Below are 25,887 nucleotides of genomic sequence, written 5' to 3'. Positions count from 1 at the left end.
AATTATGCTCCTATCCTTATGAAACTTAACAGATAGATTTGGGTTTATATAAAACTAGTTTATGTCGAATTTCATCACGATACTATTATTTTTATGTGAGTTTTGAACAATAAAACTATTTTCAGAAAGGGACCTATATGTGGGCAAGATACCGACAAGACCGATTTTCTTCATACTTTGTAGTGTAATATCTTTAAATTTAAATAAGATCGCTGCATTATTTTAGAATTTATGACTGACACAACGTTATTTTGGAAGGACCCTTGTATGGGAGGTATCCCCTAGAAACTATCCGATATGAACCATTTTTAATATTTTGCTTTTCTATATGAAACTAGCAAAGTGTACCAAATTATATTATCATAGGAGCACTCCTTCTACTGTTTGCAAAAAAATGTATGAACCAATACCACTGTGTGCCGCCTCAAGTAGATGTCCGTTGTGACTCTTAAAATCCCAAAGTCTCAAGCCATATCCCGCAACATTATTTGACGGCAAATTAAAAGTTTCTAACCCACTTCTTCAAACCATTTAACGATACCCAAAATTACATGTGAGACCAGAGTTTCAAATTAATTTAATTTAACCTCAATTCAATAAATTCTTAATTCATAATTCATATAGTTTCTGTAATAAATAACAAAAACCTGTATCTCTAAAGATTCTTATATTCATTTTATTTTATGTGTTTTTACTCAAAATGTTAGAATTAAATGAAGTTTGAACCAAATACATATCGGCATCTAAAATACAAAACAACGTATCATCAAAATAAGGACTGAGATCGAAAAATTCTTAACACACGTTTTTCATTAAAACTTTTAACCCAAGTATTATTTGTTTTTTTTTTTTTTTTGAACAAGTTTCCTTTGTAAACCATTTCAGTTATTATGTTTAATGTCAATTAAATTCATTTGTCGTTAATCTGATTAAAATGAGTGACCAGACAAAAGTGCATACTAAAATTATTACATATTTTCAACAAAATCCAACATGGTCCTACAAAAAGTTGATCAAACAATCAAAGGTCTGCCTTCAAACTGATTCCAATGTTATTAAACAGTAGCGAGGAACTTGTCCGTTGATAGAAAACCTGGTTCAGCTAGAAGGAATGATCTAAGGCAAATAAATAGAAAGCATTTTCAAAAGAGCTCCCAAAACTTCATGTTGGTACGAAAAGTTGAAGTCAATGCAGGTTTAAAAACATACAAGACTCGAAAAGCTCCTGACAGGAACTCTGCTACAAATTTAGAGGCCAAAGACAGAGCACGAAAAAGTCAAATTTTATACAAACTAGTAAGAGAGCTATATTCGGCTGTGCCGAATCTTATATACCCTTCACCATATTATACTTCAAAATACAAATTTTAAATACTTTTAGGCAAACAAAATTTTTTTTAAATTTAATTTATAGATTTTTGGTAATTATTCGAACTTTTTATATATATAATTTGAAAGTAAATTTTTAATTAGGCTTAAGTTCATTTATATTATAATTTATTTGTAATAATTCAAAGAATATCACTGAATACTAAAATTTTAGACAATTGGCAAATTGGAATGCATTTTCTACCCTGCCAAGGGCGTCATCAACAATCTTCATTGTCAAGGTCTATTTGTAAATATCATCTATTTAACTTACTATTATTAGGAATTAGAATATGGAAAAAAGAATTTTTCGAATTGTTTTTTAAATTTTTATACCCTTCACCTTCGTGAGAAGGGTATATATAAGTTTGTCATTCCGTTTTTTATTTTATACATTTTTCATTTCCGACCCTTAAAGTATATATATTCTGGATCCTTATAGATAGCGGAGTCGATTAAGCCATGTCCGTCTGTCTGTTGAAATCAATTTTCTGAAGACCCCAGATATCTTCGGGATCCAAATCTTCAATAATTCTGTCAGACAGCTTTCGAGAAGTTTGCTATTTAAAATCAGCAAAATCGGTCCATAAATAACGGAGATATGAGCAAAAAACCGGGACAACCTCGATTTTTGACCTATTTTTGATCTATATCTGGATTACTAAGTCATTAATATAGACAATATGGATATCTAATGATAGATATTTCAAAGTCCATTGCAACGATGTAGATAAGGCTATAGTAAGTTGGACCTACAATGGGTCAAAATCGGGAAAAATATTTTATAACCCGAATTTTTTTTTCATCGAAATTTTTTTTTTGTCATAAATTTTTTTTTTCAAAAAAAAAAAATATAAAAATTTGGAAAAAACTTTTTTTAAAAAAATTAAAAAAAAATTTAATTTTGTTTACCTAAAAATATTTAAACAAATTTATTTTAATGTATAATTTGGTGAAGGGTATATATGATTCGGCACAGCTGAATATAGCTCTCTTACTTGTTTTTTTTTAAATTTTAAAAATTTAAAATTTTTTTTTTTTAATTTTAAAAAAAAAAAATTTTTTTGGTGAAAAAAAATTCGGGTTAAAAAATACTTTTTTCCGATTTTGACCCATTGTAGCTCCAACTTACTAAGGTCTTATATACGTCTTTGAAATATCTATCATTAGATATCCATATTGTCTATATGAATGAATTGGTAATCCAGATATAGATACAAAAATAGGCCAAAAATCGAGGATGTCCCGGTTTTTTCATTTATGAACCGATTTTGTCGATTTTAATTAGCAACCGAGCCGGAAGAATTCCCGATATATTGATGTATGAATCATGTATTTAAGTTATTTGGGGGCTAAGGAAAGTTGATTTCAACATACAGACGGACATGGCTATATCGACTTTGCTATCTATAACGATCCAGAATATATACACTTTGTGGGGTCGCAAATGAATAATGTAGAAATTACAAACGGAATGACAAAGTTATATATCGTCCCTTAATAAAACAATAGTGTATAAAATAAAATTTTTTTGTTAGTAGACATCTAGAACAAAAGTAATATTTCAATTGATCTTTTGACACACATTGTGGAAGTAGAATTTCACAAAATTTTGACCACATATAGAATCAGAATAAGCAGGGGACGATATACCCTTGCCACTCATGGCGAAGGGTATAAAAAGTGTAAATTTATCATTCAACCTTTTAATGATTAAATCTTTGTGAATTCAAATCTAATGAATGAAAATATTGTTTCTTCGTTCAATTTTGTTTTTAATCATTTACAAAATGAATTGAACAAGTTCGTGTAAAGCATATTTGTAATAGATTTGAAATAAAGAACAATTTAATCATTATTAATCGTTAAAAGAACATTTTAACGATCAATAAAGAATTAATTCTAAAAAGAATTAATTCTAAAAAGAAATTAATTCAATATGTTTGAAGTACTAAGCATAGATTCGAATTAATCGATTTAGTTTAAGCTTAATTCATTAAAATCTTAAATCAGAATTAAACAATATAGCAATTCATTTCATAAAACCATTCCCAACTAAACAAATTCTTTAGGTTTATTCATTGGTATTTATTTGAATGGAACCTATGAATGCTAACATTTCCTTTTAATTTTGGTATTTGATAATTTACGAAATGAACAAATTTGTCTACAGCCAATTTGTAATAGATTTGAATTGAAGATAAATTTAATCATTGAATAAATTTTATTAATCTATTTTGTTTGCAATGGATTTGAATTAAAGAAAATTTAAGTGATTCAATAAGGAATTGATTCTATAAAGAATGAATTCTCAAAGAAATGAATTCAATGCGTTTATAGAACTAATGCATTAAGCCTATGAATTAATTCATAATGAATTATTAAATGGAATGGTTAAGATATGGAATTTAATTTGATTTGATTTTGAAAGTTGAATTAAAAATTATTTCTTTAATAACATTTCTAATAACAAGCTTATATTTCTTAATAATTTTCCTACTGCAACTAAACAACTAAAATGAAAATATTAATAAAATCATTTCAAAAATAACAAACTAAAAAAAATGTTGTATGTATTTATGTCCGGGTAATGTATATTTATATGTAAATATGGAATGAATGAATGAATAGCTTTGACATGCAATATATTAAATTTGTCATAATTTTTAGCATATTTTTTTTAAAAAATCAATAACTAACTTACCAACTTGTGGATAATCGCTGAGTAGTAAACGTATGTTTTGTAAGCGGATCCTGCCGCTATCGCCATCATCGAACTCGACACTAACAAATTCTTGTGATGTAACACCATCATCGGAAGACTCACTTTCTATGGCCCGACCGGGATATAGACAACGGTATTGCTGACTCCAATACGCACACAAGCGTGTACCCACCGATACATCTTCAACGGTCTTGGGAGCCATTTCCAGAATCTGTAAGAATACAATTGATAAAGGTGTTATTCATGTGTGTAATAAATAGTACATGAGGTAAATAACAGGAATTCGAATGACAAGATATCGCTTTATTATTGGGACTGAAAAAGAAAATTGTTATCAATCAAAACACACTAACACTAAATACTTGTGGCCATAAATGTATTTGAATTGGTCGTCATGTTAAATACATGTAATGAATGAAACAGTCATAATTACCTACCATGGAGAATAACACAGATTTAAATGAGAGTAACAACAAAGAATCTCTAGACTATATAGAGTATAATCTTACTTTTCAAGAAAATTCTCTCTAGAGTCTAGAGAGAATTTTCTTGAAAAAGTAAACACACATCTTCAACAGCATGCATTCATATGCTCTTTTAGTTGGCTGTTTTATTATAATACAACTAGTAGTATGAAGCGATGGATATTTAGCCGAACCGAAAACGATCAATTTTACGAATAACTAACTGCTAGTCTATGCAATTGAATATTTGCACATTAGCAATTCGACACTAGCCCTCACAACACAAAAAAATATTAAACTTTATTTAAAAAATCTATATATATTAAAATATTTGTTTGTGAAAAAAAAAAAAAAACTTAAACTCCAACATGTTCCAGAATGCTATGATCTATGGTTTAAAACGTTTGAAAGATTGTGATATGCTTTTCGGAGGCAACAGACATGAAGATGTTGAAAAGTTTGTGGCTGAAATAGAGTTCTACAAAATGAGAAATGGTATTACTGATGCCTTGGCTTTGGAGGATTTCAAAACTATACTTTATGGACCAGCATTGGTTTGGTGGAAAAAGGCCAAGAAATCTATTAAAAGTTGGCAACAAGCCGTCAGCTGTTTAGTTAAAGAATTCAAATTACATTGAAATATATAAAATAATCTTTTAAATTGCATAAATACAACAACAACAACAAAAATAAAATTAAATGTTTTATAAAAAAATAATGTAAACTAATATTATTGCTTTGGTTTTAAATAAAGTTGGTTAATTGTCTTAAAATATTAAAATATAAATATCAACGCATTTTTTATTCTTATATTCGAAACATATTTTCATAGTTTTCGAGTTATTATGCAGAAAAAAGCTAAATAATGTTTAAGTACATGTTTTAATCAGGTGTTCAAAATATTTTGTGTGTTTTTTATGCGTTTTATTACAAGATGATTTCATCATTTTTGGCTGTCTGCATTTTAAAATAAAGTATTGTTTTTGTTGCTAACGTCTGCTTTGGTTTACAAGTTATACATATGTACAATGTGCGCTTTTAAAGAATATACACTTGGGTGGCTCTTAAATAACAAAAGTTTGATTTTTTTTGGGTAAAAAAAATCATCCTGCCGCAAGTCCGCTGAAGTATCTAACTGCATTTACAAGGGGGAAAATGCAATTTTTTCCGTTTTTGTAAAAATTTTTACATTACAAAATTACTTTTGCAATTTAATTTAAAATAATAGAAATGTACGTACACATTAGAGTGACCACAAAAAATCTATGGCGGAATTTTGTTCGTCTGGACCCTACAAAACGATTCCCCTTTTCAGATATTGAGATAACCGAAATTTGAGCTCGATTAAACGACGTTAACCCGTGACGCTCGTCGCTCAAAGTCATGTAAGGCGTAGTCATTTTACGATAACGACAGTATCGTACTAGATTAAAGAAATTATTCAACCTGTTTCATTAATCTAGTACGAAACTGTCGTTGTCGTAAAACGACTACGCCTTACATGATAAGGCTGATTAAAAATTCCCCAGATCATTAACGTGTCTCAGGCCACTAGAACAAGAAATGTACACAGAGAAAAGAGATTCGTGATAGCAACCGAATTTGTTGCCAATCGAATGATTCTGTCTTAGTGACCGAATTTTACAGTTGTGGCTACAATATTTTTGAAGGGGCAACTAAAGTTTGGTTGCCTCAACTGAAATTCTTCTTTATCAACTGACTTTCTGTTGTTAGACCTGAAAAATTCTATGTGTGCAACCGAATCATTCGATTAGCAACAAATTCGGTTGCTATCACGAATCTGTTTTCACTGTGTAGGAACAAAATTAACATATTTCAAGAAATATTAAAACAAAAGCCCATTTTTGCTTAACATATATCCATATTTACTTGCATATGACTTTTTGTATTCGTAGAATATCGTTAACCTATTCGCAGGTATGACCAAAATTTAAATCTATAGGAGGTATTGTCATACTTTTTTCATATTTTTTTCCCTATTATATTGTCAATAAATCCCAATGTGAAGATCAAACAAATTCTGATATTTGTTTAACAAATTTTTGAAAAATTTGAAAATGGATAATTGAAACTGCGATTAAAAAAATTAATTTTTTTTGGTCATACCTGGGAATAGGTTAACGATATTCTACGAAGACAAAAAGTCATATGCAAGTAAATATGGATATATGTTAAGCAAAAATGAGCTTTTGTTTTAATATTTCTCAAAATATGTTAATTTTGTTCCTACATTTTATGTTCTAGTGGACTGAGACACGTTAATGGCCTGGGGAATTTTTAATAACTTCAACATTTTTTAACCAATTTCAGTCTTTTATATCTCATTACAACAACAATTGCGTGTACATTAGTGTGTCCCAAAAAAAGTTTTTTTTCTTATTTTCATGGGTGCTCAAGCATAATTTGAAAGCTTATTGGGTAGAGTATTTTTGAGATTATTTTCAGATTTTTCGGAAGTGGTTTAGAGGTCGCTCAAATTGAGTTTTTTGCCAAAAATCGGGTTTGTTGGCCTTTTTTGACTTTTATTCATAACTTTGTCAAGACCCACGATTTTCATTACTTTTGAGGACACAGTTTAAAAGAAAAATATCCGTGCTTTATTTTTGTGTGCAAACATTTTCAGTTGTTGTAATGAATTGGCTCATTAAGGTGCCCTACATTACAATTTTTCGAAAATTTTCCATAATTTTGGAAATAAGTCTTTATAATTTTTAAAATTTTTATGAAAATGAAAAAAAAACAAAAAATGCAATTTGAAAGATCAATTAATTCTTAATAATTTAGAGACAACAATTTTTGAATTTGCTTTTACCGTTTCTGAGTTATATAAAGCAAACGAAAACTTTTGTGTACACAAAATGATTTTTATACCCTACAACACCATAATGTAATCAAACTACAAGTGGCAATTTCAAAGATAAAATTTGGTACAAGGTTTTCTATTGCCACATGGACGAAGCCTATTGAATTTGGTTAGAATCGGTCCATTATTTCTACTAGCCCCCATACGATTACAATCTTAAAATAGATAAAATCTCATAGATATCTTAGTTATAAAGATATCTAAACCAAATTGAGCACAAATAAGTTTTATATAATCTAAACTCGCGCCTACCAAATTTGTGGCGATCGGTCCATAATTAGTCATAGCTCCCATATAAGGTCCACTTCCGAAAATCACTTTAACTTGCATAAATCTCTTAAAAATATTCATATTCAAATAAAATTCAATACAAATATGTTATACATATATACAAAAGTCATGTCACCAAATTTTATAACGATCGGTCCATAATTAGTCATAGCTCCCATACAAAGCCCACTTCCGAAAATCATTTTAACGACCACAAATCTCTAAAAAATGTTGGTACATTTTAAAAGAAAAATGTTGTCCCTAAATTATTAAGAATTAATTGATCTTTCAAACTGCATTGTTAGTTTTTTTTCATTTTCATAAACTTTTTAAAAGTTATAAAGCCTTATTTACAAAATTTATGAAAAGATTACGAAAAATTGTAATGTAGGGCAAATTCATTGCAAAAAATAAAAATGTTTACAAAGAAAAATAAGGCATGGACATTTTTCTTTTAAACCGTGTCCTCAAAAGTAATGAAAATCGTGGGTCTTGACAAAGTTATGAAGAAAACTCAAAAAAGGCCGACAAACCCGATTTTAAGCAAAAAAACTCGAATTGAGCGACCTCTAAACCTCTTCCGAAAAATCTAAAAAAAATCTCAAAAATACTTTACCCTATAAGCTTTAAAATTATGCTTGAGCCCCAGTAATGATTTAATGGCACAATTTTTACAAAAAAAAATAAAAAAAAATAATTTTTTCACCCTTTAAATGCAGCTCAAAACTTTGAGCGACGAGCGGCACGGGTTAACGTCGCACAGCGGTATGAGAAAAAAAAGAGGGAAATAAATCTGTAACTTCTAAACGCTTAGTCCGATTTGAATGAAATTTCACATGCGCAAAGAGGAAGTGTTGTCGAGTTTAAGTTTTGAATTTGGGCCTCATGGGCCCACCAGGCCAGTGGTCCCCAAAATAGGACACCTCGGGTACGTTCAATTTTAAAAATGATTATATTTCTTCGTTTGTGTTCCGATATATGGAATCTTCTCGTCGAGCTCTACATAAAACCTCGTCGTAGATATCAATTATCTCTTAAAGCTTAGGAGATATTCGCATTTGAAAATTATATTTTCAACATTTTTACCCACCATACTCCAGTTTTGTGATGACCGCGGGTTGTTTAAAAATCATGATTGGGTCCAAAGTTACATGCATTTAATTTAAAAACGGCGATTTTTTGCAATTTTTTTGGGTAAAAAGTACTTTTATTCTTTTTAAGTTATCTAAAAAAATTTCTAAGAGGATGTATAAAGAATTTGTATTTTTTGAAGAGCTAACTTTACATAAAATATTTTAAATGGAAAACAATTTTAAAATTTTTAATACCGAAGGGACTAGGTCCATTCAAAAAATGCCTATTTTTTATGTAAAAGTTAAACTTTAGGGCAAAAATTCTCAAATCGCATAGTCGATATCAAAATATAGAAACCTATTTTAGATGGCCCAATATGTTCTTATTTATTTTGTAAAGGGTTCCGATAACCCCGCCCCTGGTATGGATATTATAGCCAAATAACGAAAAAATCACATTTTTGGGATTTTTCAATACTTTTTTGGGAATTGCCGGATTCCTGATTATAAATTTCAAAATTTGTTTTTATTTTTCCATTTTCAATAAAAAAATCTATATAAAGGTAAAATTTCATTAAAAAATATTCATAAATAAAAATTTTATTTCAATTTGAAAAAATTGTATCTATGCAAAAACTCAATAAAAAGCATTTTTTGTCATATTTTTCAAAAAGTATTCCATGAATTTTTTAATTGTCAAAAGTTATATAAATTTCTGAAAAGTAGACAAAATCCTCTATCCATTGATATATAACATGTCTACCTTATGTTTTTTTAGGGAAAACTTAACAACTCGCTGAGAATTTACCTAGCACTGTTATTTACATTCATAAAAATTTTGTTATGTAGGCAACATGCTTTTTTATGACTTTCTATGCTAGGTATGTATATTAGGGTGGCCCTTAATAAACGAAAGTTGGATTTTGGCCATTCTCACCCCCCAGTTTGGTGAACATTAGTAAAAAAATCATCCTGAAAAAATTTTAGGTAAATCGGTTGGGGTTAAGACGTGCCGCAAGCCCTCTGAAGTTTTGAGATGCATTTACAAGGGGAAAAAATTTATTTTTTTCAGTTTTTGTAAAAATTTTGCCATTAAAAAATTACTTTTGTAATTCAATTTAAAAGAATCGAAATGTGTACGTAATTGTCGTTCTAATGAGACATAAAAAACAGAAATCGGTTAAAAAATTTTAAAGTTATTAAAAATTCGCCAGGCCATTAACGTGTCTCAGGCCACTAGAACAAGAAATGTTGGAACAAAATTAACATATTTTGAGAAATATTAAAATAAAAGCTCATTTTTACTTAAAATATGTCCATATTTACTTGTATATGAGTTTTTGTCTTCGTAGGATACCGTTAACCTATTCTTAGGTATGAACAAAAAAAATTAATTTTTTTAACGGCAGTTTCAAAACTCCATTTTCAAATTTTTAAAAATTTTGTTAAACAAATTTCAGAATTTTTTGATCATCTCATTGGGATTTATTAAGAGTATAATAGGGAATTAAATCGTGAAAAAATTATGAAAATATCTCTTATAGTTTTTCCGTACCTGCGATTTAAATTTTGAAATTTTCGAGAAAAACCAATTATTTGGCAATTTTTAGGCCAATGAGCTCTATTTCTCCATATCTGGAAAGGGGAATCGTTTTGTGGGGTCCAGATGAACAAGATTCCGACATTTTTTTCCCCCCATATGAGATCTGGTCACCCTAGTACACATACACATTGTCATTCCGAATAAGAAATGTAGGAACAAAATTAACATATTTCAAGAAATATTAAAATAAATGCTCATTTTAACTTAAAATATATCCATATTTACTTGTATTTGAGTTTTTGTCTTCGTAGGATACCGTTAACCTATTCGCTGGTATGACCAAACAAATTTAATTTTCTTAAAGACAGTTTCAAAACTCCATTTTAAAATTTTTAAAAATTTTGTTAAACAATTTTTTGATCATCACATTGGGATTTATTGAGATTATAATGGGGAATAAAAATATGAACAAATTATGTCAATAGCTCCTTTAGTTTTACAGTACCTGCGATTTAAATTTTGCGATTTTCGGGAAAAACTAATGATACCAATTTCCTTACAGTTATGAATTTTAAGTAAAAACTTAAGCAGAATCTTATAGGTCAGATAATTCTAAATATGCTCTGAAAGTTTTACTAAAATCGGACAACGTTAACCGTTAAACCGTCAACATCAAAGGTAAAATGTTTGAATATTTGCAATTTCTAATGGAAAGATAGCGAAATGTTATATATTTTTGGGGCGACTTTAATGAAACTTGAGATTCTTTTGCATTTAATTGCAAAAGTAATTATTTAGTAGCAAAATTTTTGCAAAAACTGAAAAATTTTAATTTTTTCAGAATTATAGCGATAATACAGTTTGTGGGTAATTTTGACCCAAAGAAGATATAGGGCTAATCTCCAAAATATTTGTTTAATGTAATTTTCATTAATATAAATAAATCAACATATTTCTGTAACATAATGCAGAAAGTTAAGGAGTTTCACAAATTTATTTCATATAAATTGTAAAATTGTTCATATATCTGATCTTTGACCTCTATGTGCGTTCTGAAATTGTTGTCCGATTTGGCTCAAATTTTCAGCACTTAACTTTTAGACCTAGTGTCACAATATTCCACCCGACACACTTTGAAATCTAAAAAAAAAAATCGGCTATCACCCTACTTAGTTCGGCCGAATAGCGCGGAATAAAATTTAACAACTGATTAAAAAGAGCAAACTTGTTTATTTATTTGTTCTGAACAAAAATGAACAATCAGTAAAAAGAACGATTATTCCCAACTCTAATAGTTAACAAATGGTGTGGATTTCAAATAAAGTTCTATTGTCTTAAAATATTAAAATATAAACGCATTTATTAGTCATATAATCTAAACATATTTTTATAGTTTTCAAGTTATAATGCAGAAAAATGGCAAATAACAGTTACTATGTACTGGTTTTAATCAGGTGCTCAAAATATTTTATATTATTTATGCGTTTTATTAAAAGATGATATCATCATTTCCGTCTTTGCCAATGGCGTCTGCATTTTACAATAAAATGTAGTTCAAAATAAAGTATTGTTTTTGTTGCAAACGTCTGATTTAGTTTACAAGTTATATGTACAATGTGCGCTTTTAAATAATAGACACCAATACCATAGTTTGCGTTAATGTTTGTACAAAGCTAAAACAAAAAAAAGGGAATTTCCCCCTTTATGTTTGTCCTTCCGTTTGTAATTTCTATATTTTTAATTTGCGACCCCACAAAGTATATATATTCCCGATCGTTATAAGTAATAGCGAAGTCGATATAGCCATGTCCGTCTGTATGTTGAAATCAACTTTCCGTAGCCCCCAAATAACATAGACCGCTTTCACACTAGGCAATTTAGTTGCGCAAGTCTCTTGCCCAACAACAAAACAGCATGTAAAATCTTCTTCTCCTTAACCCGACATTACCCCTGGCATCTACAAACACAAGACACTTGCGCAACTAAATTGCCTAGAGTGAAAGGGGTCTTACATACTTGATTCATACATCAATATTTAGCAGATACAAACAGTTGTCAACTCGTTATTGTAGCACAACAACTAAAATATATCTTCGTGCTATAGTAGCATACACACTTTTTTGCCGAACTAATATTGCGCGTCAGCATTCGTTTTTGTTTTGTTGTGCTAGCAATTTTCTCTGGCCGCAATTTACATTTCTTTGATTACTCTGCTATGGTTGCATTGATATTTCTTGTTTTTTGGCTATTTGGATGCTGCTAGTTATTTTATTGTCAAGTATGTAATACGAAATAACGATTATTCATTAGTGTAAATATCTTTAAATATAATTGAGATATTGACTAGAATTTTTTTTGTAAGACCAAAAATTAACATAGCTAAACAAAAAAAAATGTTCGGAATAAATGTGGATCAAATTGTTCCTAATATGTATTTGCAATCCTATTAAAATGTTGATAGAAATTTTAGTTTTAGAAACTCAATAAATATGTAATAAAATCTTTATTTATTAACAAAACACAATGAAAATTTCTATGTTTTTTTAAATTTGTCATTCCAAATTACATAGGTAAAAAATCTTGTCAAAATGTCAAAAGGAATCCCACAATTCCTAAAAATTTAAGCAAAAATCCCAAAAATGTTATTTTTTACAATTTTAACCATAGGGTCTACATTTCCTTCGGGGCTGGGAAAATACTTTGGGGATAAATAGGGAACACATCAAGGTTTCTAAAACTTTCCGTTTTTCGATCCCAGCTTTGGAATTTTAGAACATGTGGCCCAAAGTTGAAATTTTGATAAAAAAATAGGTCAACATCCGAAGGACGTAGGGGCAACATATTCGAAAAATACACAGAGAAAACAGATTTGTAGTGACAACCGAATTTGGCGCCAATCGAATTTAGTCAGTTGCAAGTACTATCACACAATTCCATTGCGAGCACCGAAAAATTCCTTTATTATTACTGAATATATGAAACACACAACTGTTTTTAAAATATAATTCGGTGAATATGACTGAACCATCAGTATTATCAATTAAAATATTCACCCTTATTCTGTTAGGCGTCGTCAACATCGTCGTCATTTTTGAGTCCACATCACTTTAACACAGCGTCAATGCTAATTTTGTATTCCCTAACAGTCCACTATAGTTCAAAGTATCACTTTTTCCGTGCGAAATTAATTACTATTAAAGTATTCTACTGTTTGATACCAAAATTGGACCATAGGTAGAAATACTTATATTTTCAACAAATTTAAGAAAAAATTAACCCTTTGTCGACCATTAACCCATCAGGAGAAAAATAAAGTAAATTCATTGCTTTTGATTAGAAGAAATTTATTTCATATTAGTTTTCAGTCAAATTAGTTGAATCAGTAATTCATTTTGTAAACACATTTGATTCAATATATATTAACTTCAATTAATCAGATAAAACTTCGCACAGTGGTATAGAATAAAAGTGGGAAATAAATCGGTAATTTCTAAATCCTTAGTCCTTAGTTAGATTTGAATAAAATTTGACATGCGCAAAGAAGAAGTGTTGACGAGTTTAAATTTTGACCGCATGAGCCCACCAGGGGTGCGGCCTGGGGTCGCCATATTAGGATATGTATTAGGGTATGTTCAATTTTTAAAACGATTCTATTTTTTCGTCTGTGTCTTATCCTTGTCTACTGTGGATGTCATTGGCAACCAAAGATACAAATCTGAAAGAATGTATCACCATTAAGCCATATAGTGTTTTCATTTCGAAAATTATCTTCCTTTATTCTGCATTTTTGACATTTTACTTTTAAGTAATTGTAGACAAAATGGCGGACTTTTTCATCCAATAATTTCATACAGACCTTAGAAATAACAGGAGCATTAATTTTCTTCACAAATATATTTAATAATAGCATCATATTTTGTGTCTTTTGGGCGTTCTTTTAGCCAAATTTCCAAAAGTTAATTTTTTTATAGCACAGTAACCTAGAAAAAATTAAATTACTCAGAAAGCGCAAAAATGCGCAGTATGAAATAAAGTGAAATGAATTCACAAAATTTCAGTATATTTATTTCTTTTTATTTCAAGTTTAACAAACGTCAACATTTTTTTAAAAGCTTCTATAAAGTTAAAGTTTTGCAATCAAAAGAAATTACTTTAAGGTTATATTTAAAAATTGTAATGTTTAATATAAAGGGAAATAGTTTCCAAATATTTAGGAAAGAAAAATTAAGTACTTAGAAGTCTCGTTGTTTTCCATTTTAAACATTATTTAAATTATGCACACACTTTCCACAATTAACGGTTAAAAGTTACAATACAATATTGATACTATTCACAATTTTTTAAAAATGTATCGAAACTTTGACTTTGAAGGCGTGCTGTCAAGCAGTATTTTGTATTTTACAAAAACCAATTGCGAATTTGATTGCATTGGAGTTTTAGTAACAGATTGACAACAAAAAATAATGAATAATAACAACTTCGAAATTTGAATTTAGCACGGAAAAAGTGATACTTTGAACTATAGTGCAGTCTTATGACGACGTTGCCTGTTTATCGATACATACAACACACATATCTAATAACTGAGTCAGCTGATTCATTTTGTTTACTTTTTTTGGTAAAATTATTTGTGAATAAAAAAAATATTGTTATAAATAATTAAAATAAAATGATTTTCATTCCGATTCGGATTCCAGTGACCAAGAAACTAATAGTGGAAAGAAGATTTGTTCCGTTCGATAGGAATTTCACTTTTTTTGTCGTGTACGAACTTTTTAAGGGGTTTTGAGAATTAGTTTTTGATGGTTCTGTTGTTGATATTATTATTGTTGTTGTAACAACAGTGTTTGCTGAGTTGAAAGCCCTTGGCCGAGTGAACTCGGGTCATTCCGGTGCGTAGAACCGGCTGTCGTGGTAATGTTGATGTTATTATTTTCAGCATTTGGAGCAGATTTGCCACAGCTGCCTCCAAGGGGCTCAGTATATTTAGCGCATTCGCAACACTTTCCCACTGTTCCTTAAAATTTTTTTGGAAAAGTGCCCCTGCGAAATCCTTTGGCAAGAGATGGAATCTTTTCCAACTCTTCCACCAGCTTTTCAAATTGGTTGGGGTTAGAAATTTTAATTTTGTCCACGTTTAATAAATTTCTTTCCTTTTTTACTTTTACTTAATTTTTATTTCATTTATTTGTAATACAAAACCTAAAAAAAAATTTTTTAAATACTTTTTTGAACACAACAGCAGACGACACCAAAAACGGCGTCGACAAAATGAAAGGCAACATCAACGTCAATGTTTCTTACAGAATACCAAACAAATGTTGACAGTCATCGATAAGTGGCAATATTGTCAACGAGAATACGGATTTACAACAAATGATTAAAAACGGCGTTGTGTTGTGTCGACGACGCCTAACAGAATAAGGGTGATTATTTGCTACACATATATTTGTGGATTGTATTTACAATTGAATTTAGTAATTTTATTAGAAATACTACAAAATATAAGACTTAAAATATATTTATATATGTACATTAGAGTGTACCAAAAAATTTTTTGGAATTTCGGAACGCATACCCTCTAATTTTTTATATATATAAAACTATAGTTAAATATGAAATTTTGTCTTTCTATCATGATTTTTAAAAATTTTGTTAAACAAATTTCAGAATTTGTTGATCATCACTTGGGGATTTATTGTCAACATAATAGGAAATAAAAATCGAAGGTACGGAAAAACTATAGGAGGTATTGACATAATTTTTTCACATTTTTATTCACTATTATGTTGACAATAAATTCCCAAGTGATGATCAACAAATTCTGAAATTTGTTTAACAAAATTTTTAAAAATTTGAAATTGGTGTTTTGAAACTGCCGTTAAAAAAATTTTTTTTTTTTGGTCATACCTGCGAATAGGTTAACGGTATCCTACGAAGACAAAAACTCATATACAAGTAAATATGTATATATTTTCAGTAAAAATAAGCTCTTATTTTAAAATTTCTCAAAATATGTTAATTTTGTTCCTACGTTTCTTGTTCTAGCGGCCTGAGACTCGTTAATGGAATGGCGATTTTTCAATAACTTTAACATTTTTTAACCAATTATTGTGTTTTATATCTTACTAGCTGACCCAGTGCGCTTCGCCACCCCAATTAGAAGAATTAAATAGTACTATTAAGTCTCCCTTTGTGAATCTAATTGTAAATGTCTAATTTCATATTTCTGGGTCCATTATTATAGAAAATGCACTAAAGTCACCTTTTATAAAATATTCAAAAAGTACCATTGCAGTAAACAAATAGTACCATTGATTATCACTTTTGAATTCGCATTCACTAAACCATAACCCGTCAAGTTTGAATTTTAAATTTGTATAGCCTTTCCTATATTATCAACTTATTTTGTTTCTATAACAATTAATATTTAATAAATTATCACAAACCGGAAAAAAAACGTAACCGCGGTTTTGAAATTCTTCGGTTTTTTTGGAAACGCTAGGTCCATTATTATAGTAAATTCACAAAAGTACATATGAGAACAAAGAAAAAGTACCAAGAAGTATGGCCTTCAATTTTCACTCACTCACACCATAGACGCCTAATTTCATATTTCTATGTCCATTATTACAGAGAATTCAAAAAGTACCATTAGAATATATAAAAAGTACCAAAAAGCAAGCCCCCACTTGTTGTTTCCCACTCACTCCCATATAAGCTTAATATCATGTTTCTAAGTTCATTGTTATAGAAAATTCAAAAAAGTACCAAAAAGTCTATCCCTAGAATTCTCACTCACTTTAGAACATATACGATTAATTTCATATTTTTATGACCATTATTACCAAAAATCAGGCACTTGTTGATTCCCACTCACTCCGGTCCATATAAGCTTTACTTCATGTTTCTAGGTTCATTGGTGAAGAAATTACATAAAGTACCATTCGAATAGAGAAAAAGTACCAAAAGGTCTCCCCCTAGAATTCTCACTGACTTAGGACCATACATGCTTAATTTCATGTTTCTAAGTCCAGTGTCATATAAAATTCAAAAAGTACCATAGATGAATAAAAAGTTCCTATAGTTCAGTTCTCACATTTTGGTACCTAAATATTGTACCCTATGCCTAACACAAACTTCACTCAGATACAAATCAGCTAACTTTAATGTCGATAAGTGAAATAATTTAAAATACTAAAAAAAAGTACCATTAGGAGAAAAGTAACAATTTCCCTTTTCTTCCTCGAACACCCCTCAAGTTCGAACTTTAAAAAATTCCATTTTGACAAAATTGTTTATGCTACAGACATGTCTCAAAACATTAAAATCTGTGTTAATGTACCCAAGAAAAAATATGTTTTAAAAAAAGTACCAAACTGTTTACCCGGATTTGGCCCAATATACACCAAATAACACCCTGTTAGTTAATTGTTGCATGAATCCAGGAACCAATGTTAAAAAAAATTATAAAAATTGGCTTAATAATTTCAAATAAAATGTATTTTCCCGATTTTATCCCCTTTTTGGTACCTTTTTTATCCCCATTGCTTTGGTAAAATTTTATTCAAATAAATTTCTGTATCGTGGTGGGAGATCATAATAAAATATTCGTAGTCTATGTCAGATTATAGAAAAACATATTTTATGAAAAAGTACCAAAAATAAACACAATTTTTTTCCCTTAAGGGTCGAATTTCCAAAAAGTACCAAACTTGTATTTTTTATTTTTTGATAAGCAAAGAATACGATTTAAAATTAGTTGCTATGTTTATTGGTTTAAAAGATACATAGGGTGCAAAAAAAGTACCAAAATACAGTTTTTACCCGTTTTCTCTCCTAAATGTTTCGAATTTCGAAAAAGTACGAAATACCTGCCAGCTTATTTTTTAAATGGAGTAACATGCAATTTTAAGTTTTTTTGTATCTTTATTAGTTTTGAAGATATAAGGTTACCGAATTTACTCGTTTTTGCCCTTTTTTACCACCTAAACGTTCGAATTTCCAAAAATCCCTTCTTATCGGATCGTTTTGGGGAGGGAGGAACCCACAGTTAAAATTTCGTGATTAATTATTTAATGACAAAATTTTTACAAAAACTGAAAAAATTTCATTTTTTCCCCTAGTAAATGCACCACAAAACTAAATCGCAAGTCGGCTGCAATCATGATAGACAAAATTTCATATTTAACTATAGTTTTATATATATAAAAAAATTAGAGGGTATGCGTTCTGAAATTCAAAAAAAAAAAATTTTAGGACAGTTAAATTTTTGTGGTACTTTAAAATAAAATTCTTAATAAATGCAATTAACCCTAAGCTCTCTTTTGTTGTGTCTTATTTCTGACTTTCTGGTTGAATTTTCCGTTTTGGTGTATTCAGGGATTTATAGTAAAATTTTACGGATAATATTTTTGCGGAACATTTTAACCTCTTAAATCCCTGTTTTAATGGAGTTTGTTGCTCTTTTTAAATGAAGGACAAAAAAGACCTATGCCTTGAGGAGTTAGAGGGTTAACATATTCTACAAAAATATTCTCCGTAACATTTTACATAAATTTCGTGAATACATTTTATACCTAAAATGTAAGGATCACATGGTTTCTTATGACGATTAACAATAAGAATGTGCCAGAGTTGGGAAACTTTAACCCCCCCTCAGATGTAAACTTTCAAAACGCCAATACACGTGTCTTTTTTTTGTCTCCTCTATCAAAAATTTAAATTTATTGGTCGGAACTCGTAATTTGTTTTAGTGTTGTATAGTGTAATTAGAAATGCTGAAGAAATTACATAATATTGTTGTAATTATGCTTCCAAAAATACGGTGAATGGTGAAAGTGAGAACATGAATATTTAAAAATTTTATTTTAAAATATAATTTGGTGAAGGGTATATAAGATTCGGCACAACAGGATATAGCTCTCTTACTTGCTGTTATTTTGTCTTCTGCGGTTTTTTAAATTCTGTTTACGTTTTAGAATATTTTGCACCAAAAATAATGAAAAACAAGTAAGAGTGCTATATTCGGCTATGCCGAATCTTATATACCCTTCACCTTTGTTGTGGATGCATTATTATTTTTTATAATAATTAGTATATATATATGTATATTTCCCACTTTCAGAGTATAGCACCCCAAATATATCAAGAACACTTTTAAAAATTTTAGAAGTTACAAACGAAACAAAACACCAAAAAACAAAATACGCAAAGCAATAAAACCAACACACATCCAAATACTATGTATACGTTTTGTTGTATAAAAAACAACAACAACGCCAAACAAAAAAAAACAAGTAAGAAAGTATGGTCGGTCAAACCATATAATACCCTACACTAAGTAAAAGAGCAAAAATATTTTTCTTTTAAAATTTCAATAATTTACATTTTTGAGTGATTTTCGGAAGTGGGCCTTATAGTGGGACCAATTATGGACCGATCACCATGAAATTAGGTCGTGTGATTTATGTCTATATGAAAGTTTACTATGTTGAATTTTGTGAGTATACCAACATTTTTAAGCGATTTATGCACGTTAAAGTGATTTTCGGAAGCGGGTCTATATGGGAGCTATGACTAATTATGGACCGATCTAAACAAAATTTGGTGACATGAATTTTGTATACAGTGTAAGACAAAAATGTGTAAATGATGGTCATATATTTACACTTTGTGACTCCATTTTTAAAGTGCAATGTTTATATAGAAACGTTTTGTGTTTTTTTAAACAATATTTATTAAGGATATTTTAGGACTAAATAAATAAAATATTTCCTCAATTATACTCCAGTAATCTAAAAAAAATAAATGCTATAATACATTTCTGCATTCATATTACTACCAATTTTATGGAGTTTTCCTACACCTTTCGCAGAAAAACAACCACAAAATGGCAATATTCCACCACCATATTTCATAGTCGTCATAAAATCACGGTCTTTTAATGGCGCATTTCGTTTTTGGTAGTCATATTTTGGTCCATCAGTTCTAAAATGGTTAATTTTCGATTCATCTGTACAGATAACTTTTTCCCAATCATCAAAGGTCCATTTCTTAAAAAAATTTACAAATGTTAGTCGAAGAGACTTGTGTCTTTCAGTTAAACGAGGTTTTTTAACAATCTTTATTGCATAAAAACCACATCTTTTGATTTCTCTAAGAGATGCACGTTTTGAAATCTTAATTTGGTAGCTTTGGTTGTACCTCACGGGGACTATTTTCTTCTCCTGATGCAACTAGACGTTATACAGTGAGACCATCTTTTAACAATAGAATTGAATTCCGTCCACAAATTGGTGCTGGAAAAGCCAAACCACATATATTCGCTATGTTCTCAACAGATTAAAAGAAATATTGAATTTGGTGGATATTTTTCGATGGGAGATACCATTTTTCAGCTGCTCGGTAACAGAATTTGCAACTTCGGTGATAATCTTCTTCATATTCAATATTCCTTAAAGAATTGTAAATTGTTAACTAGTAACATGTTTTAACTAACTGTCATTAATGAAATTGATTAAAATTGTTCTTTTTCTAAATAATAATAACAAGTTTATTTAACTTTAAAGAAAATGCGACAAAATTGTGTAATTCAGTTTTTAACTTTTTGATATCCAGGTATTTAAATGCCATTACTTGAAATTATTTTTTTTGTATTGCTATACTTCACTAATCATGATCTTCATATTGTGTAAAAAAGATTGTCAGATTGGTAAATGTTGAGCATAAAAATTCAAATTATAGATATTTCCAAATTTATTTACACATTTGTTTCTCGTACTGTATATAAAACTTATTTGGAGCGAAATTTGTGTAGATACATACATAAATTAAACATTTATGACCGATAAAGTTCAATTTCGAGAGGACATTTGTGTGGGGGCTAGGTGAAATAATGGACCGATTTCAGCCAGTTTCAATAGACATGGTCCTTGGGCCGAAAAAATTATATGTACCAAATTTTATCGAAATATCTTCAAAATTGCGACCTGTACTCTGCGCACAAGGTTTACATGGACAGCCAACCAGACAGATGGACGGAAGGACGGACATCGAGAAAGTGATTCTAAGTCGATCGGTATACTTTAAGGTGGATGTTAGACCAATATTTTTGAACATTACTAACACCTGCACAAACGCATAATACCCTCCCCACTATGGTGGTGTAGGGTATAAAAACATATGGAAAAATCGTACGTTCGCGACCAATTAAACAAAAACCAATACAGATATTTTATTGTGTAAATACCGGATAGAAACCAACATTAGTATTCTTTTAAAATAAATTAATCGCTTTTAAATATTCCGTTCCATTTCGCAGATTTTATTCATTTCACTACTGTCAGCTAAAGTTGACTTCTACTTTGCGTACGTTCGTTACCACGTGTTTATAACTATCATTATGAAAACGTAAAGTCGATGGAATCCATCTTTTGCGCTAAACACAGAGCTACCAAAATGCTAACGAATCGCTAAAAGAAATGCTAGGAAGTTTTTTTTCTATATTCTGTCCAAAGAAAGATTTGGACATCAAAAGCGTACGAACGTACGTTCGAGAACCCAGGAAATGCCCATATGTGAAATTTCATGTCAAGTGAACCAACTCTTCCGATCGGAATGAAATTTGCACTTAGTCTTATTGGATAGTAATTCAGACACAATTTTTCAACAAGTAAGGTCAAGAACTCTCTGAGTTAGAGGGGTCAAAATTTGATATTTTGTCCAAACATGTGTTTTTTCTCATCCATGAACTTATTACCTATTGTTCTTAGTAAAATGTATACCAAATGATGATGTTATTGAATGATTTTTTTCCCAAAATCCAAATTTTTTTTTTTTCAAAATGGGCCCTTTTTTTAAAAAGAAAGTCTTGGCCCTAATTTTGTAAATCACTTCACAAAGTGATATTTATATGGAAAGCAAAAACAAAATTTCAAAAATTTTAAAAATTTGTTTTTGTTTTATACCTTCCATACATTAATAAAGAGAAAATGGACGTTATTTGAATAAAAATTGTTAATAAATATGTTAATGTTTTACGCGCGGGTCCGGGCGTTTATAAAATCATATATAGTGTTAAAGAGAATACTTTTAACTTCATCTGGGCGATGTATTGACGTAAATATAGTACTTTAACAAATATTTTATAACACATGCCACGTTTTCAAAGACTACAATCCAACCAATTTAGAAAGAAAAATTCAGTTCATTATCGATAATAATTTAGCTATGATAATTTTTATCTGATCAAATATAGAAAATTAATTTTTTTCCAAATTTAAATTAAATATTTATGTTTACATATTTTGTCTATCTTAGGGCCTCATTTTGTAAAACGAAACGTTTGGAAGCGTAAGCAATTTGTATGAAGAATACTGGGAAAAGGGTTTGAAACTTAAATATTTTCAATACAAAATTTGTTTAACGTTTGTCGTTTCGTTTTCTAAATTGAGACCCTTAGTTTTGATATGTTTACTAACTAATGGCAAAATTTATGTTTTTGCCAATGAAAATCAATTCTGTCCGGCGACGTGTATAATTTTTCTGCATTACATGAGAGGCATATTTGCCATATATACTTTATACATAAATACGAGGCTTTAAAAACATCGGCATATGATATACGTGTGGGCCCATATTACGTTATTTTAAAGTTAAGGATCAACATACAGGAATAAATATTCTTATTTTCTTGCATTTGAACGTGTGTTATATTCATACATTTTTTGTTTGTCTATTCGGCATAGCCAAATGTAACATTATAAGTTGTTTTTTGTGTCAAATGTATGTATTTTTTTAATTAAAAATTTTAGCCCTTTAGCCACTTTTTAGCCTTTTTTTTCTAAGTATTTAGCCCTTTTTGTTCATCATGAATTGGCAACACTGGTGTGAATGTTTTGTAACTCAAGACCACTGTTGCAAGATTTGCCGATTTATCGGCATTTTGGCGATTTTTGATCGGAAAAATGGCAAAGTGCGATTTGCAGATTTTAGTACTCAAAATGAAGATTTTATGAAAAGTCTACATTTATATCAAGGTTTTCATATAATCTTTTAATTAACTAATATAATTAATACAAATACAACCGTAACTGTTTTTGCAAGAAAGAAGATCATATATAAAAATAGAATCCGAATTTAAAGAATTTTAATAATTTAGTGAATCAAAATGAAAAATGTTAAGATTTTTGAAAAAAAATATTTTAAATTTTTAATTTTAGTCGTCCGCCAATGTGTATAACAGCTACATGAAGGATTTCTATAAACCTATACTAAAGAATTATTAAAATTAATTAACCCTCCGTTACTCGCAACTAATCTAGTTGATACAGGCAGCATTTTTTTAAATACCCTAAATTTTAAACAATTTTTTGATAAAAATATATTTATTCTGCAATTTTATTTTTATTATTATTTTTTTAAATACTTTGAATTTAATTTATTGTCATGTTTTCGAAATAAAAAGTGAAGCGATTATTTTCAAGCGCGTTTTTGTTTTTATTGATATCAATTTGATACATTGGACTAGTCTCGATTGAAAATGATTGCGACTAACGGAGGGTTAAGCCTGATACTTGATTTTCCCGAAATTGACACATTGTTGGTCCGAATTTCGTATACGTTCTAAACGCTTCTAAATTGTTTATATACATGACATTTGCATATATCGCGAATATGTAAGTCGTAGCTTTATGCAAATATTTCAGCCTCAGATCGGCTTACAGATCTTCTTGTTATACCATTCATGCTTGTTATTTAGGGTCTTCGGAAAGTTTATTTCAAAGTTTATTTCAACGAACGTCGAAATATCGACTACTCTATTTATTATATAGGATAACGAATATATGTATATAAAATACAAACGGTATGATAACTTATATATACCCTTACCACTCATAGTGAAGAGTGTGCAAGTATTTAATTTTTGTATACAAATATTAAATAATTCCTATTAAATAACCCCTATTTTATAACATTATTTCTTTTGTGGATTCTTTATTGGATTGTTAGTTATTTCAAAAATTTCGCACATAAAACTAGGTATTTTAATGTTTTCCGATTTTTTGACGATTTCAAAAATATATTGCCGATTTGTCTAGCCCAATTTTGACGATTTTATACCAAAATTATCTGGCAACAGTGCTCAAGACATACAATTTTTGACTTTTTTTTTGCAAAATCAAAAACTTTGTTGACTTTTTTTCAAAAGAAAGCTTAGGTTTTCTTTTATTTACTACAATCATATACATATATACTTGCTTCAATTACATGAATGGTAACTTAAACATATTATGATTACCGCAATATCGTTAGAGAACTTGTACAACTATATTTTTTCTTTGGGTACAGTATTAGATGATTTTAATTGAGTTTTGTAAGATAACTAACGGAAAAAAATTATGAAAACTGATTTTCCAGGGTTCCACTCAATGAAAACCAAAAATACCACTTTTCTTTATTGACTATGTTGTAGCCGGCGTTGAGCTCAACAACTTTACTGAACCTAACTTTGCGATATTCGGACATTTAGATGGACAAAATGCCTGAAAAAGGCAAAAAAAAGCTATTTTCCTATACGATACATACTAATTTCGAATCGGTATATATCGATTACTCGCAAACTATTATCGATAATTGGATAATTTTTTTTTGTTATGCTGGTAGGATAATAGTCTTTAAGAACTGGTATGATTTGTCACTGTACCGTTTATACCTGCTGTTTTAATAAATTTGTTCTCAGTTACTATATTTTAGTCAAATTTGAATTTCAGTGGAATAAAAGTGCTTAGGATCAAAAGGGGTTAAACAAATTGTAATACCAGAAGAAAGGCCAAAGTTTCCTCTTTAAGCCTATGTATACTTCTTGACCTGTTTGTTGAACACTTTTTTCATTTGAATAAAATTACTCCCAAATTTATTTCACCTGTTCATATGACTGGCGCAAAGTACAAGTCGCAATTTTGAAGATATTGAGATAAAATTTGTTACAACAAATCGGTATTATATGGTCGAGCTTGGCCGAACATACTTCCTTACTTGTTTTTATCAGCTTATAACTTTTTTATAAGTAACGCTGATGCAAAAAATAAAAAAATCCGCATTTTCATGCTAAATGCTATAAAAAATTAAAAGTTCAACTTTAACTTTAAATTTATCAATAACTGCTAAACGGATTTTAATGAAATTAAAACTGGAGAAAAGTTCAAGAAAATATCTGTCCATCAAAAAAAGTCTAAAATATCTCTATCGGTTCAAAAGTTACAGAGTTTTGGCCGATGAAAAACGATAATGGCCACTGTGCTCCGGGACACGTATAACTTTTTTTTACCGATCACTGACCCTACTATTTGTCGCATAGTGTAATGAAATGAATATAATTTTGGCACAAATTTATAAAATCCTACCAGTTCAAATATAAATTAAATATTTTGGGAATTATGTACATATTTGAATTTTTAAATTTAATTGTAATAAAATTCTGCCGCACATGTAAAGGAAAATGGAAAAAAACAAATATCCTAAAATTTAAAATAAATTTTGTATGAAAACTGTTTGTT

General features: G+C 29.4%; 1 protein-coding gene across 3 annotated transcripts in view; it reads right to left on the bottom strand.

Annotated features, from left to right (window-relative positions):
* The window catches only part of wge (winged eye), a 123,329-nt gene that overhangs the window by 6,851 nt on the left and 90,591 nt on the right, over window positions 1–25,887 (bottom strand). For all 3 annotated transcript variants that reach the window (XM_065513560.1, XM_065513568.1, XM_065513576.1), the window contains exon 6: window positions 4,073–4,304. In XM_065513560.1, the coding sequence (XP_065369632.1) occupies window positions 4,073–4,304 (232 nt within the window). The remainder of the gene's footprint in view (window positions 1–4,072; window positions 4,305–25,887) is intronic.

The sequence above is a fragment of the Calliphora vicina genome, chromosome 1 (assembly GCF_958450345.1).
Source record: "Calliphora vicina chromosome 1, idCalVici1.1, whole genome shotgun sequence".
Classification (NCBI taxonomy): Eukaryota; Metazoa; Arthropoda; class Insecta; order Diptera; family Calliphoridae; genus Calliphora; species Calliphora vicina.
Note: the sequence above shows the minus strand (reverse complement) of the source record. Positions and strands in the feature narration are given on the sequence as shown.